Consider the following 14496-nt stretch of genomic DNA (forward strand, 5'->3'; position numbering starts at 1 on the left):
ATCGTCCATAAATTTGACCACAGGATTTTAATGAGTCTCAACGTTTTAGACTTCCCTAAGTCCAATTTACTTTCTCGTATGGAAAGTATAGTAATTGTCCAAAAATTCAATTTCAAGATTTTGATGAATCTCAATGTTTTAGACCTCCCTGAGTCCGAAAATACCATTTTTGGAATTATGTCTGTGTGTGTGTGTGTATGTAAACACGATAACTTGAGTACACTTTTACTTTGGTCAACCAAATTTTGCATACAAGTATTAGTTACAAAACGTAGATTTCTATCAATTTTTGGGCTATTTCTGCTAACCGGAATTGGTATTTTACCTTTTATTCATGCAGCTGCCGAGTCCAATTTGTTCAGTTTTACTTTTATAATAATTGTTCAATATGTTATTAATTTGATTTGATTGGTTGTTGATTCTTCTTTAATGTACATAATCAATCCATCCATCCATCCATCTATTTTTCAACCCGCTGAATCCGAACACAGGGTCACGGCGGTCTGCTGGAGCCAATCCCAGCCAACACAGGGCACAAGGCAGGAACCAATCCTGGGCAGGGTGCCAACCCACCGCAGATGTACATAATATAAAAATATAATCATTGTCTTGCGGTTTACTCCTCCAATATCCATCCCCATATATGAGTATATGAGAAAGTCGAGGGGAGACCACTCACGATTTTTTTTTTTCCCCCCCTCTTTGTACCTTGTCTGGAGTGGGCAAAAGGGGCGGGCTTCAGGTTTAGCGGCAGAGGAAGTGACATCCACATCCCTGAAGCTGGTCTGTCGTGAAGGTAAAAGAGGAGAAGGTGTTAGCGACAGCACCCTCTCACACTCGGAGGCAGTACGACCATTTTTGTCATAGCCTTGTAGTTGCCCCCTACTCGTGTTTGTCTGACGGTGGACTGGTGCAAATAAAAGCAAAAGCATTGTGGTTCTCAATTTAATGAATGTAGTTGACGTTTGGCGGTGACCCTTCTGTTAATCTTTAATAACAAGACACTGAATTCAAGGTTGTAAACTTTTAAAACTTTGTTGTTCAAGTTGCACTTGACATGTCAAGGAAGTGTGGGGTGAAGGTGTTGAATGTTTCAAGTCTTCTCAAGCCCTGTTTGCTTTATGGATACTTACAGAAATTAAGTAGAAAAACAGAAATAAATAGAAAAGATAAAGGCTGTTGGCTTTGCATGTGGAGTAATGATTAGTTCAAATTCAATTAGATAAACTTTATTAATCATATAAGGAAATTGAGATGCATATGGCAGCAGAAACATACAAAGGAAAGAGACAGATTGACAGGACAAATTATACGGGCAATCAATCAATAATAAATGTATATTGTGTAGATATTTCAAAATAAATATAATAAGGACGCATTGAATTGCCTGATAGCAGCAAGCAGAAAAGACCCCCCAGAGGTTCTTAGCACACCATGGTGGAATGAGCCTGGGACTAAAAGTGCTCCAAGTGAGCGCCTCCTGGGGGGTCCAGAGAGGATTTTTCAGGGTGGCATCCAAGTTTGCTACCATCTTCTTTTCCATAACAGTTTCCAGCGTGTCCAGAGTTGGCCCTGTGATGGCGCAGTCTTTCCCAATCAGTTTGTTCAGACATTGCGCGTCTTTTGAGTTCAAGTTGCTTCCCGAGGAGACCACAATGTAGAAGAACACATGGGCTACTACAGACCGGTAAAACATTACAAGCAGCTTCCTGCATACATTAAAAAGAGATTCTTCTTATTTCTGAATCCTGTTTTTCATATGCATATGAATAGGTGAATGAATAGACTTTTTTGTTTTACAGAAGAGAAATTTCATGTCGATACCAAGACCATTGCAGTGGACTTTGGAGAGAAGGAAGACATTTACAAAATCATCGAGTCGGTGCTGGCTGATCTAGAAATTGGAGTGCTGGGTGAGTTTGTCCAAGGCGTTTACAATTCAGTAAAACAGTTCTAGCTTGACTGCATTGTTGGTTTATGAAAGCAAAAAAGTAAATTGTTTAAATTAGGTAGATAGATTTGTTCATTTTTTAGAGATACAGTATTTGCATTAAGCCAGCTGGACCAGCATCATTACTGATATACATACAAGGCGACATTCCAAAGGATTTAATCTTTTTTATACATTTAGAGAACAGACGGTTTAAGACAATGATCACACGTCTGAGGTGGACACGGGACCAATCAGCAAAACCAAGCTGCTGCTTAGGGACTTTCTCTGCACCAAAGACCCCTATATCTGGTCATATTCAAGGAGTGGAGGTAAAGGTGGTCCACTCCAAGTACTTGGGGGTCCACATCAATGACAGACTGAACTGATTTCAGAGCACAGAGGATCTATATAAGAAAGAACAGAGCAGACTCTACTTCATTATGAGACTGTGTTCTATTAATGAAGGAAGTGATATACAGCATTTCACAATCTTAAATAACTCCGTGATGGCCAGTCTATGGTGAGCTGGGCTGATAACATCACTTCAAAAGAAACCCACCAAATCAATAGGCTAATTATAAGGGCAGGCTCAGTTATGAGACACACTCTGGACCCCCTGGGGACAATAGGAGAGAATGAAAACAAAACTGAGTGCCATCATATCATATAGTACCTTTCACATTATCTATCTATCTATTACTGTATATATAAAACCCTAATTAGGCTAAGTGCAACAATTTTATTCCATGTTTTTTGTCACGCTTTAAATTGGGCTTATTTTAAAGGCTACATATATTTGTTTGGTATCATTCTTTTCAGAATTTTATGAACTTTAAGGTGATGTTGTTAGATTTTCAGATTCTTATTCTGTTTTTAAATTATAAACTAAAAAATATCAAGAACTCGCGTCCCACGAGATGAGACTTTGTGCCAAGTGATTTAACCAGGCTCGGGGCCGGAAATAAAACACAAAGAGTAGGACAGCTGCTGTACGGACTTTTAAATGTTCGAAGTGCTGCACGAGATGCAGATCACACCAGCAGCAGCAGCAGCAGCTGAATGAGCAAAGAGGAGATAAAAAAAACCTATTTGTTTCCTATTGTAACAGCATTTAAGAGGGGGCTTGGGAGGAGTGATCACATCTCCTTGGGGTGCATTCAACCCCCCTCTTCACAGCATGAGCGGCAGAGACACAAAGTGGCTGGTGCGTAGCACAGGCTGGTTGGCGAGTGAAGTGGGCAGGGGGCAAGCCCCCTAGTGTGTAACATAAACATGTGAATACCAAAACATTAACATAAACACAGTGCAAAAAGTATGCCTAGTTTGCACTGCTGTACCGATGCAGATTTGGTACATGTCCTCTGTGTGACATGTTTTGAGACAGACACCAACGCACAGCCCCGATGTCACAATTGTAACAGGACAAGCCTGTTCCTTGGTGCACTTTTCTTATAATATTTTTGCTGTTGCTTGCACGTGAGAGGGTAGAATGTCAGTGCCCGACCCACACAATCGGTGCACCCCTTCAGTTATTGTAGGCTACCACAGCACAAGACTTAGCGACTTCCACAATTCCCCTGCCACAAACATTGACAGTTGCCGCATTGTGAACAGTGATTAGGGGTCCTTGCATTTGATCAGAATTATTTTGATTTTTTTGTCATGCAGCTGCTGTTTCACCTCGGTGGAGTTTCACATGACTGAATTCACTAGGCATATCATGGCGGTACGGTCATGTTGTGCCACATCATGCAGCTATTTCACTATCTGATGACCAATTCACATCATCATCACTCAATCACCGATTTGAGCTAAGGTTCAGTGTCAGTTTGTTCTAAAACTGCCTTAACGGCTTTTCACTTGCTATTGTGTTATTTGTTGGAGGCTCTGTCCCTCTCATGAAGATTGATGAGTTACCTTAGAAAAACCGTAAAGTGATAAAAAGCATAGAAATATTTATATATTTTGCCAGCATGATGTTATTTAATTCAGTAGATGCCAGCAGAATACTGTCCAAGAGTGAGGCAGGCTTAACACTATAAAGCATATCGTCACACATCACCCCGACTCTGACTCGGGTTTAACGTAATAATTCTGAGTCCAAGCCCGAGTCGTGCTCAGGGTTAATGTCAAGGAGGTTAAGCAGACATGTGATGGCCTGCTTCGATCCATGAAAATACTTAAGCCATGGCCACTGGTACACCCCTAGCATAACTGACAAAAAGAGGAAACCAACATCAAAGGCATACTTTGTCAGCTTTATTTTTAGGTAATATAATTAAAATGGGGGGCGGCACAGTGGTGCACTGGGTAGCGCTGCTGCCTCGCAGTTAGGAGACCAGGGTTCGCTTCCTGGGTCCTCCCTGCGTGGAGTTTGCATGTTCTCCCCGTGTCTGCATGGGTTTCCTCCCACAGTCCAAAGACATGCAGGTTAGGTGGATTGACGATCCTAAGTTGTCCCTAGTGTGTGTGGGTGTGTGTGGGCTGGCGCCCTGCCCGGGGTTTGTTTCCTGCCTTGCGCCCTGTGTTGGCTGGGATTGGCTCCAGCAAACCCCCTGACCCTGTAGTTAGGATATAGCGGGTTGGATAATGGGTGGATGGATAATTAAAATGGTCAATTTTCAGGATTTTAGAGCCCCCCCAAAACACACAACTTCATAAGTGATCCTCTCAGGCTGGGCCATCTTAACAGCATCATAGGCCCCCAGGTAAAGTAGAGCACTGAGGTCCCTGTTTTGTTAGCAAAACAGAAAAAATGTGGGGCCCCCAGGCAACTGCCCAGCATGCCCATGTGTTAAGACGGCCCTGCTCTCAGAAGGAGCCCAGACCGTCCTTGGCACCCTGTATTTCTCACTCTCACTCACTTGTCTATTCACATATAATTTAGAACGTGGGTGTAGACCCTCATAGTCACAGTAGAACAACAACCATTATTTTTATCGAAATGCATAAGTACTACTCTGAAAGCTTTACTGGTACTGAATGTAAATTAAAGTCCTAAAAGAAGTAAAATGGAAAGATAAAAACTCCACACAAATAGTGCTTGAGCCAGGATTTGAACCCAGAACTTTTTCGCTTACCATTACTGTGCAATTCATGTTCAGTGCTGCTACAGCATGACATAAGGGTCCGGGCGATTTGATACAAAAATAAATATTAATGGGTGCAATGGGGCGCAGTGGTTCACACTACTATCTTGTGCCTTCAGGGAACTTCGTTCAAGTCCCAGCAGGGTTGGTCAGTCACTGTCTGTGTGTGTGTGACGTTTGGGTTCTCTTCATCTACTTCCCTTTTTGCTCTGATCCCACCAACATTCACACTGGGGTACCTGGATACTCTAAATTCTAAAATCCAAATTCTAGACTCTAAACTGTGGCAGGCAGTGTGGTGTAAGTGCTTAAAGCAAACCCTGAGGTTGTGGGTTTCAATCCCACTACTGACACCAAGTGAGCATGAGCAAGTCACGTCACCTGTGTGTGCTCCAACTGGAAAGAATCTAAAGAAATGGAGTCTGTCTCCATGGATAAAGATGCTGAACAAATAATAACTAATAAAAAATAAAAGAACCGAGTGTTTATTTATTAACTGTGTGTTATAATTTTGTTAGCCATGTGAAGTGCTTTGTGATGGTTTGCTCTGTGAAAGGTGCTACATAAAATAATGATCAGTTGATTGACACAAGCATTAAATTGACGTGGGCCCCCTCTAAACTGTATCAAGGAAAATGATTCGGGGGTTTGGGGGGTCCTCAGAGTAAATTTTAACTTGCTGTTACCTTTATATGTCAATGCTGCCTTCATGCTCTGAAAATCCAAGTGTTTTGGGTTTTAATTCCACTCCTGGTGATGATGCACTGAACAATTTCTTTAAAATGTCTACATTTCAGTTGCAGTTTATTCTTGCAAGGCATTGCTGCCATCTTGCTGTTTAACAAGGAAGTGCACCGACTTTTTAATTTGTGTTTCTTTTCCAACTCCCATTTGTCCATCCAATCCGATTTCTGTCCTTCTTATTCAAATCAGGGTCACCCGGAAGCTGTTGCCTTTTCCAAGACCATTGGGTTCAAGGCGAGAGCCGACTCTGGACTCTGGAGAGGCTCACACTAAAGGGTCAATACACAATAAACCTAATGTGCACATGTTTAGGATGTGGGAAGAAAGAGAAAATGCAGACCCCATCATCATCGGTTAGCTGCTCCCACCCACCAATCAATTTGCAGCATGCAGGAGGACCTTTGAGCTGCTAACCATTATGTTATTCTTAAGAATTTTTGAAGTACCGGCCTTCACAATGCCACATATCTCAATAACTATGGTGCACTGCTTGTTGGTTGGGTTGGGCTGTCATATTTCTGCTGACCGCATCTAACAGTCTAAACTCGGATGAATTTCATTTGCCTTTGCTATGATATTGCTGAGTATAAGTCCACCGTCACTATGATTCACCATTACATGTGCCCTGAATCATTTCAATAGTCACGTGCCACTGTTAGGATGGCAGCATGCGTTTGGTTCATACAGACAGATTTGACATTGTGACAGACATGGTGGTTCACGTCACACCGCCATGAGTCATGTAATGCCATCTTTACACACGCAGCAATGACGGACACTTTTTCTTTGTACAAGTGGGTTATTATAAAATTATCACCTCCCATCTGATTATTTGACTTACCACAGTGTGCTTTTTGATGTGAGAACGTCACCAGTGCAGACAGTTATTAAAATATCACTTCGATATTCACCGTGTGGTACCGCTTGTCGACACCACCCACATTCTGAGGTGACTAAATGTTCCATATTCCTTAGGACAGGCCCATATTGCAATTTTAGAATCCTCTTAATCTCTTTTGCTCTGTCATAATTTTATTGTTTATGCTTTTCTTATTGATTCCATAATGTAATTATTATTATTTTTTTTTTTTGTACTGTTTTTGTGTTGCCATTTTTTTTTAGTATTTAGGTCATAGTCACAGCCATCTTTTTAGCATTATGGGTGGTTGCTGGACACATGATTGCCATTGATGCATCACAAAAGACATAAATCGTTAATGGCGATGCACAATATTCATTATCCACATTATTATATTAAATAAAAAACAAGCAGCCATTTGTGTTTCAGTTAGTGTATTGCTGTGGACTCGCCCCGTGAAGTACAGTGCCATGAGAAAGTATTCATCTCCCTTGATGTTTGTCCGGTTCTGTCGCATTACAACCTGGAATTAAAATGGATTTTCAATTTGAATTTATGTAGTGGACTAAACAATATACAGTGGAACCTTGGTTCACGACCATAATTCGTTCCAAAACTCTGGTCGTAAACCGATTTGGTCGTGATCCGAAGCAATTCCCCCCATTGGATTGTATGTAAATACAATTAATCTGTTCCAGACCATACAAACTGTATGTAAATATATATATTTTTTTAAGTTTTTAAGCACAAATATAGTTAATTAAACCATAGAATGCACAGCGTAATAGTAAACTAAATGTAAAAACATTGAATAACACTGAGAAAACCTTGAACAACAGAGAAAACTAACACTGCAATAGTTCACGCTATGAACCGCTGGCTAAAAACACTTTTTTTTAATGAGTTTTAAGCACAGGGAAAAAAAGGAACATTTGAAAAAATCCGTAATTTAATAAACGACCAAGAAAAGTAACATTGCAACAATGCACACTACGAACCGATCGCTGAAAACAGAAGTGAAAACAAAATCAAGCTCAGTGCATTCTTTAACTGCCTTCTCTACCTTATGAGTCCAGCTCTCTCTCTCGCGCTGCCTCTGTGTGTGTGTGTGTGTGTGTGTGTGTGTGTGTGTGTGTGTGTGTGTGTGTGTGTGTGTGTGTGTTGCGCTCTCTCGCTCTCTCTCTCCAGCTTGCTGCAAAGGAAATGCACAGGGAGAGACTGAACTGTACAAACCGTTGGGGAAACTGGCTTGTTCGTATACCGAGTATGTGGTCGTGAACTGAGGCAAAAGTTTGGCGAACTTTGTGGTCGTAAACCGATTTGTACGTGTACCGAGACATTCGTGAACCGAGGTTCCACTGTACCGTATATACTAGCATATAAGTCAGGTCTTGAAACTCTAAACTCATAAAATCAGACCCCGACTCATACGCCCGTTCAAAAATGCGACACTTAATTTTTTTTCAATCTCGCACCAGTTTCTCAGACACATCGAAGTTTGTTGCAGCAGCGTAGTTACCAGTTTTTTTTGCCACATCAACGACTTTTAATTCAAAACCAGCTTCATAATTTCTTCTGATCGAACGCTCCATTGTTACAAAGGGATGCTCTTAAAATAAAGGTGTATGAGGGTGCGAGATACAGAAAACACAACAGTGCAAACATCGCTTCAGAATAGTTTGGGTATCACAGTGTGGTCACGTAGGCACAATACACAGAAGAAAAGGCCGTGTACTCCGTGGTTACTCTCTCAAGTGGGCGTTAGCATATCATAATCTCTTAGACCAATAGCATGAATTCTCTGCATTCAATTTATATGACCAAGATTATAAAATACCGGAAATTATACGGTAAAATCAAGCCCTGGCTTATCCGCGGAGAACTTAAAACATAAGTATACAGTATACGGTAGTCCAAATTACTTAAGTGGAATGAAAATAAAATACCTTGTGTGTGTGTATGTATGCATGTATGTATGTGTGTGTGTGTGTGTGTGTGTGTATATATATATATATATATATATATAATATAATATAATATAATATAATACACACACTAAGGGGCTCTGCCCCCTGCTCGCTTAGCTTGCCCAGGTTTGGTTTACCAGATATACAATTTAAAGAGATTATTTTCATGGGAATTGTTACATATGCATTATTTTCACTTTTACTTGAAAACTTTTGTAAAAACAATACTTGTCCTTTATTTCCGGCCGCGGGTGTGGCTACATCTCTTTCTCGCAGGACATATAACGCTGTTCGTGTTGTGAAGGGGGTGCAGCTGAACACACGCTAAGGAGATGCCGTCGGATCATCTGCTGTCTTTCTGCTGCTGGCGAGCTGCGTGTTCTGCTTGTCTCGCTGCCCGATCATTTCAAAGCCTGTACAGCAGCTGTCCTTTTGCCACTTCGTGTCTCTGCCGCTCGCGTTGTGAAGGGGGGTTAGTGTGGCTGAACGCATGCATGGAGAAACGGCCAGATCATCTGCTGGCTTTTTGCTGCTGGTAAGCTGCGTATTTTGCTTGTCGCCTGGCGTCGTTTTGAGAGCTGGGAGCAAGTTAGTGTCTCTCGTGGGACATCAAATTGTCTTCCGAGAAGATCACGTCTCGTCTCCCTCCCAAAGATTTTTTTTTATAATAGATATACAGTATATAATAATTATATATATATAATATATATGTTTTATATATATGGGTTATATACTGTATATATAAAACAAATAAAAGCTGAAAAGTTGTGAGTGCTTGTGGTTTCATCACATACTGTAATTAGTGGATTAGGGTCACATGATCTGTCATATGATGTCTGATCTGAAAGGCCCCTGATTCTGCAACACCACTAAGCAAGCAACATGAAGACCAAGGAGCAAACCAAACAGGTCAGAGACAAAGTTGGAGAGAAGTAGAGGTCAGGTTTGGGTTATAAAAAAAATATCCCACAGAGCACCATTAAAACCATTATAACAAAATGGAAAGAATATGGCACTAAACATGGGGCAATTCATGAGAAAAACCTGTTTGAGTGTGCTAGAGATTTGAGACTGGGATGAAGGTTCACCTTCTAGCAGGACAATGAATGACTCTCAACATACTGCTAAAGTGACACTGGAATGGCTTAAAGGGGAACATTGAAATGTCTTGGAATGGCCGAGTCAAAGCCCAGACCTCAGTCTAAGTGAGAATCTGTGGCAGAACTTGAAGATGGCCGTACATCAACACAACCCACTGAACTTGAAGGTGCTGGAGTGGTTTGGCCTTGAGGAATGGGCGAAAATCCCAGTGGTGAGATGTGCTAAGCTAATGGAGACTTGCAGCATAAGGGGGCTTTACAAAGTATTGCTTTTTGGGGGGTGAACACCTATGCACACTCAGGATTTCTGCTTTTTTTGTGTAATTATTTGTGTCACAATTAAAAAATATTTTGCACTTTCCAAGTGGTAGGTTGTGTAAATTAAATGATGCTAACCCCCCACCACCCAAAATCCATTTGAATTCCAGGCTCTAGTGTGACAAAGGGGGGTGAATACTTCCACAGGACACTGTATCTTACTTTGCAGATGTGTGAGATTATTTGATGCTGTTGGCTTTGTGACTATACTCCATTTAAAATGTGCAGTTTATATATTCAACAAAGTTATCAGTCTGGCTTGTTAATTTGACCGTCATCATCAAGTTCTTCCACGTGAAGCCTGTAAACCATGAGGACCAACTGAGATCATTGATGTTGGGTAGAATGCCTAGAGGGGGCCGGGTGGTCTCATGACCCCTGCAGATTTTTTTGTCTTTTCTGTCCTCCCTGGCCATCGGACCTCATTTTTATTCTATGTTAATTAGTATTGCCTAATTTTATTTTTATATTTTGTCTTTTTTCTCTTGTAAAGCTTTCATCCTGTAAAGCACTTTGAGCTACATCATTTGTATGAAAATGTGCAATAGAAATAAATCCATCCATCCATTTTCCAACCCGCTGAATCCGAACACAGGGTCACGGGGGTCTGCTGGAGCCAATCCCAGCCAACACAGGGCACAAGGCAGGGAACCAACCCACCGCAGTATAGAAATAAATATTGTTGTTAATTTGTAAAGATGAGATTATTCACTTTATTTTTCTGTATTGTCCCCTGAAAATAAGCTTGGAGCTCAAGTACAAACTTGGAAAAAAAAAAAAAAAGTCACACATAATATAACCGTGTCACATTTATAGTGGGTATAGAGAAGAATCCCACCACCTCAAACTATTCCCATTTTTTTGCTTTACAGCCTTAACTGAAAGCACACAAACTAATATTTTTTCCAGCTTTACTTACTCAATGCAATCTCTAACAACCAAATGAAAGATATCACAGCTACAGTTCAGAACATTTTTAAAAAATAAAAAAACAAGAAATCCTGAGATGAATAAAGGATCAGCCCCCTCCTAAACTCAATCAGGTGTCAGTGCCCACCATTTCCATTGCGGTTACTGGCTTCCTTCCACCTGTGATCAGTTGTAATGAGTGTGATTAGTGAAGCTGTTCCTGAAGCCTTCATTCCCTTGCTTGGTAGTACAACTGACAGCAAACAACTGACTATGGTGGCAAACCACTTTCAAAAGATCTCAGTTGTGGACAGACAGAAGGCAGGAGATGGAGACAAAATCATCTCAAAGGTTTTATCAATCCCAAGGAGCTCAGTAAAGTCCTTAATAAAGATGTGACAACTGTTTGGTACTACTAGGCCCCTCGGTGGATCCAACCTGGATAGAAGAGCAAGGAGGAGACTGGTAAGAGAGATTACCAAGAGGCCAATGGACACTTTGAAGGAGTTACAGGCTTTGATGGCAAAGAGTGGTCATTGTGTGCATGTGACAACAATTTCACAAGAGCTCCACAATGGTGGCTTGTGCGAGAGGGTCACAAAGAAAAATCCACTTCTCAAGAAAGGCCACATTAAGGCTTGTTTGAGCTTTGCCAGAATGCACCTTGAAGATTCTGATGCCGAGTGGAAAAAAGTCTTATGGTCAGATGGGACCAAAATCAAACTATTTGGCCTAAATACCAAACTGTACACCAATGCAGCTCACCATCCACAACACACCGTACCTACAGTAAAGCAGGAGGGGGCAGCATCCTGTTGTGGGGGGCCTGGGGCTCTCATTTGTGTAGAAGGAAAAATGGATGGAGCAAAATACCATCAAGTTCTTGAGGAAATCCTGCTATCCTCTGCCAGAAAGTTGAAGATGGGCAGAATGTTCACCTCTCAACACGACAACAACGACCCGAAGCACACACCAAAATGGACCACCCAGTGGCTGAATGTCCTCGTGTGGCCCAGTCAGAGCCCAGACCTAAGTGCCATTCAAAATCTGTGGAAAGATTTGAGGATAGCAGACCACCAACGCTCACCATCCAATTTGACTGAACTTGAACAGTTAAACTGTAAAGAAGAGTGGGGGGCAAATATTGAGTGGGCTCAATCTAGATGTGCAAAGCTGATAGAGAAGAATCCCAACAGACTCAAGGCTGTCATTAAAGCAAAAGGTGGGTCAACAAAATGACATTACATTGGGGGGGGGGGTCCTTTATTAATCTCAGTAGGTCTTTTTTTTTATTTTTATAATTCTTCTAAACTGTAGCTGTGATATCTTTCACTTGGATGTTATCGGTTACATTGAGTAAGTAAAGCTGGGAAAAATATTTTTGTGTGTGTTTTCAAAAACCTCAAGTAAACTTTTTTCATGGGGTGTTGTGTGTAGAATTCTGAGGAAAAAAATGAATTTAATCCATTTTGGAAGAAGGCTATGACATAACAAAATGTGGAAAAAATGATGTGTTGTGAATACTTTCCGGATGCACTGTACATAAGCACTTTTATCTATTTAGATGAACATTAGAATCATTAGAACACTCTAGACGAGAACAGGCCACTCAGCCCAACAAAGATCACCAGTCCTCTCCACTTATTTCTTCCAAAAAAACATCAAGTCGATTTTTGAAAGTCCCTAAAGTCTTACTGTCTATCACACTACTTAGTCACTTATTCTAAGTGTCTATCGTTCTTTGTGTAACGACAAACCTCCTAATGTTTGCGTGACATTTCCCCTTAACAAGTTTCCAACTGTGTCCCCGTGTTCTTGATGAACTCATTTTAAAATCACAGTCTCGACCCACTGGACTAATTCCCTTTATAATTTTAAACACTTCAGTCAGGTCTCCTCTTAATGTTCTTTTGTGTAAACTGTAAAGGCTCAGCTCTTTTAATCTTTCCTCATAACTCATCCCCTGTAGCCCTGAATCAGCCTAGTCGCTCTTCTCTGGACCTTCTCTTGTGCTGCCATGTCCTTTTTGTAGCCTGGATACCAAAACCGCACCCAGCACTCAAGATGAGACCTCACCAGTGTGTTATAAAGTTGGAGCAGAACCTCCTGTGACTTGTACTCCACCGCTATATAACCTGACATTCTGTGAACGGTCATGGAGAAATGCATCAAATTTGTGGTATCAGTGTGTTCAAAGTTTTTGTCTGTGTGAAGTCTGAATGTTCTCTCCGTGTCCACGGCGGGCTTTCACCTCATCCTTCAGTTGGCTTTTAAACCTCAAAGACATGCAGGTTGCTCCTGACTGTGTGTGGGCTTTGTGGTGGACGTCTCTCCTGTCTTGTCCCAGGCCCCATTCTAACTGAAATTGCTCTGGCCTTGAGTTAGGGTTAACAGGTTGATGGATGGGTGAACTCAAGTTCAGAATTAGTGCTGTTGTTTTTTGCACAGTACAATGGAATTCTTTCTCATAGGCTGAACTGGCTTTAAAGTGGCCTGGCTGAGTGAATGTTCTCTGCTATGGACTGGTGCTCACTTCAGTGGAGCTCAGTGGAAAGGTGAGTGTGTGTACACCCATGGATATGTCCTATGTCTGATGCAGTAGGGGTCAGCTGTGTCTTCTTGTTTGGATAATGAGGGTGAAAATTTGCAGGCTAGATGTGTTCTTCTTTGGATTTCCTGCCATCTTGTGGACAATTAAGGTATTGCAGGGAAAAACAATTTAACAGAATGTAAATATCTTTGTGTATGTGCAAATACAAAATATGGAAGTGTACTGTATAATGTTCTCAGTCTGGCTTAATCCAACTTACTATAGTGTCAGAGAAGGCCGAAGCTTACCCTTGGAGCATCATGACTGGCCCTTAACAAGATGGCAGTCCTTCACAGGACACACTCATGACGCTAGAACTATCAAGTAACCTCACCTGCTTGTCGTTGCAATGTGGAAGGACAAGTTTAAGTTTATTGCCATAACATTCTTACTACCTGCATGTCTCCCACAGACTTGGATTCAAGTACAATAGCAGCACCAGACCATCGCTACAACACCATTCATTCAATGTAAAGTGGAGAGATTAATAACGGAGTAGTGGCTCTGAGGCTAAGGATCTGTGTTGGTATCCCGAAGGTTGCCGGTTCAAATCCCCGTCACTGCCAAAGGAGATCCTACTCTGCTGGGCCCTTAACCTTCAATTGCTCCAGGGGCACTGTACAATGGCTGACCCTGCGCTCTGACCCCAAGGGGTATGCGAAAACTAACAAATTCCTAATACAAGAAATTGTATAAGGCGAAATAAAGAACAAAAAAAAAGAAACACAATATGTGTGACTGTTGTACTGAGAAGGTTTCTGGCTACAGACCTCCAGTGGCAGACCCCAAAGTGAGGTGTGAAGTGTACAGTCTTGGCACAGGATTTTTGGAAAATGAGGGGGACCTCAGGACTAAAACGTGGCTTTACTGATTAAATGCATTTGTATGTAAAGGCAGATATACACAGTGCCCTCTATAACGTTTGGGACAAAAACACATTTTTTTTTTCCTGATTTCCCCCTCTGGTCCACAGTTTAAAATCACAAA

General features: G+C 41.4%; 1 protein-coding gene across 1 annotated transcript in view; it reads left to right on the forward strand.

Moving 5' to 3' along the window:
• Positions 1-14496, forward strand: part of hsd17b12a (hydroxysteroid (17-beta) dehydrogenase 12a) — a 246328-nt gene that overhangs the window by 149400 nt on the left and 82432 nt on the right. The window contains exon 4 of the mRNA XM_028793497.2: positions 1803-1913. Within this exon, the coding sequence (XP_028649330.1) occupies positions 1803-1913 (111 nt within the window). The remainder of the gene's footprint in view (positions 1-1802; positions 1914-14496) is intronic.

This window comes from Erpetoichthys calabaricus, chromosome 2 (assembly GCF_900747795.2).
Source record: "Erpetoichthys calabaricus chromosome 2, fErpCal1.3, whole genome shotgun sequence".
Taxonomy (NCBI): domain Eukaryota; kingdom Metazoa; phylum Chordata; class Cladistia; order Polypteriformes; family Polypteridae; genus Erpetoichthys; species Erpetoichthys calabaricus.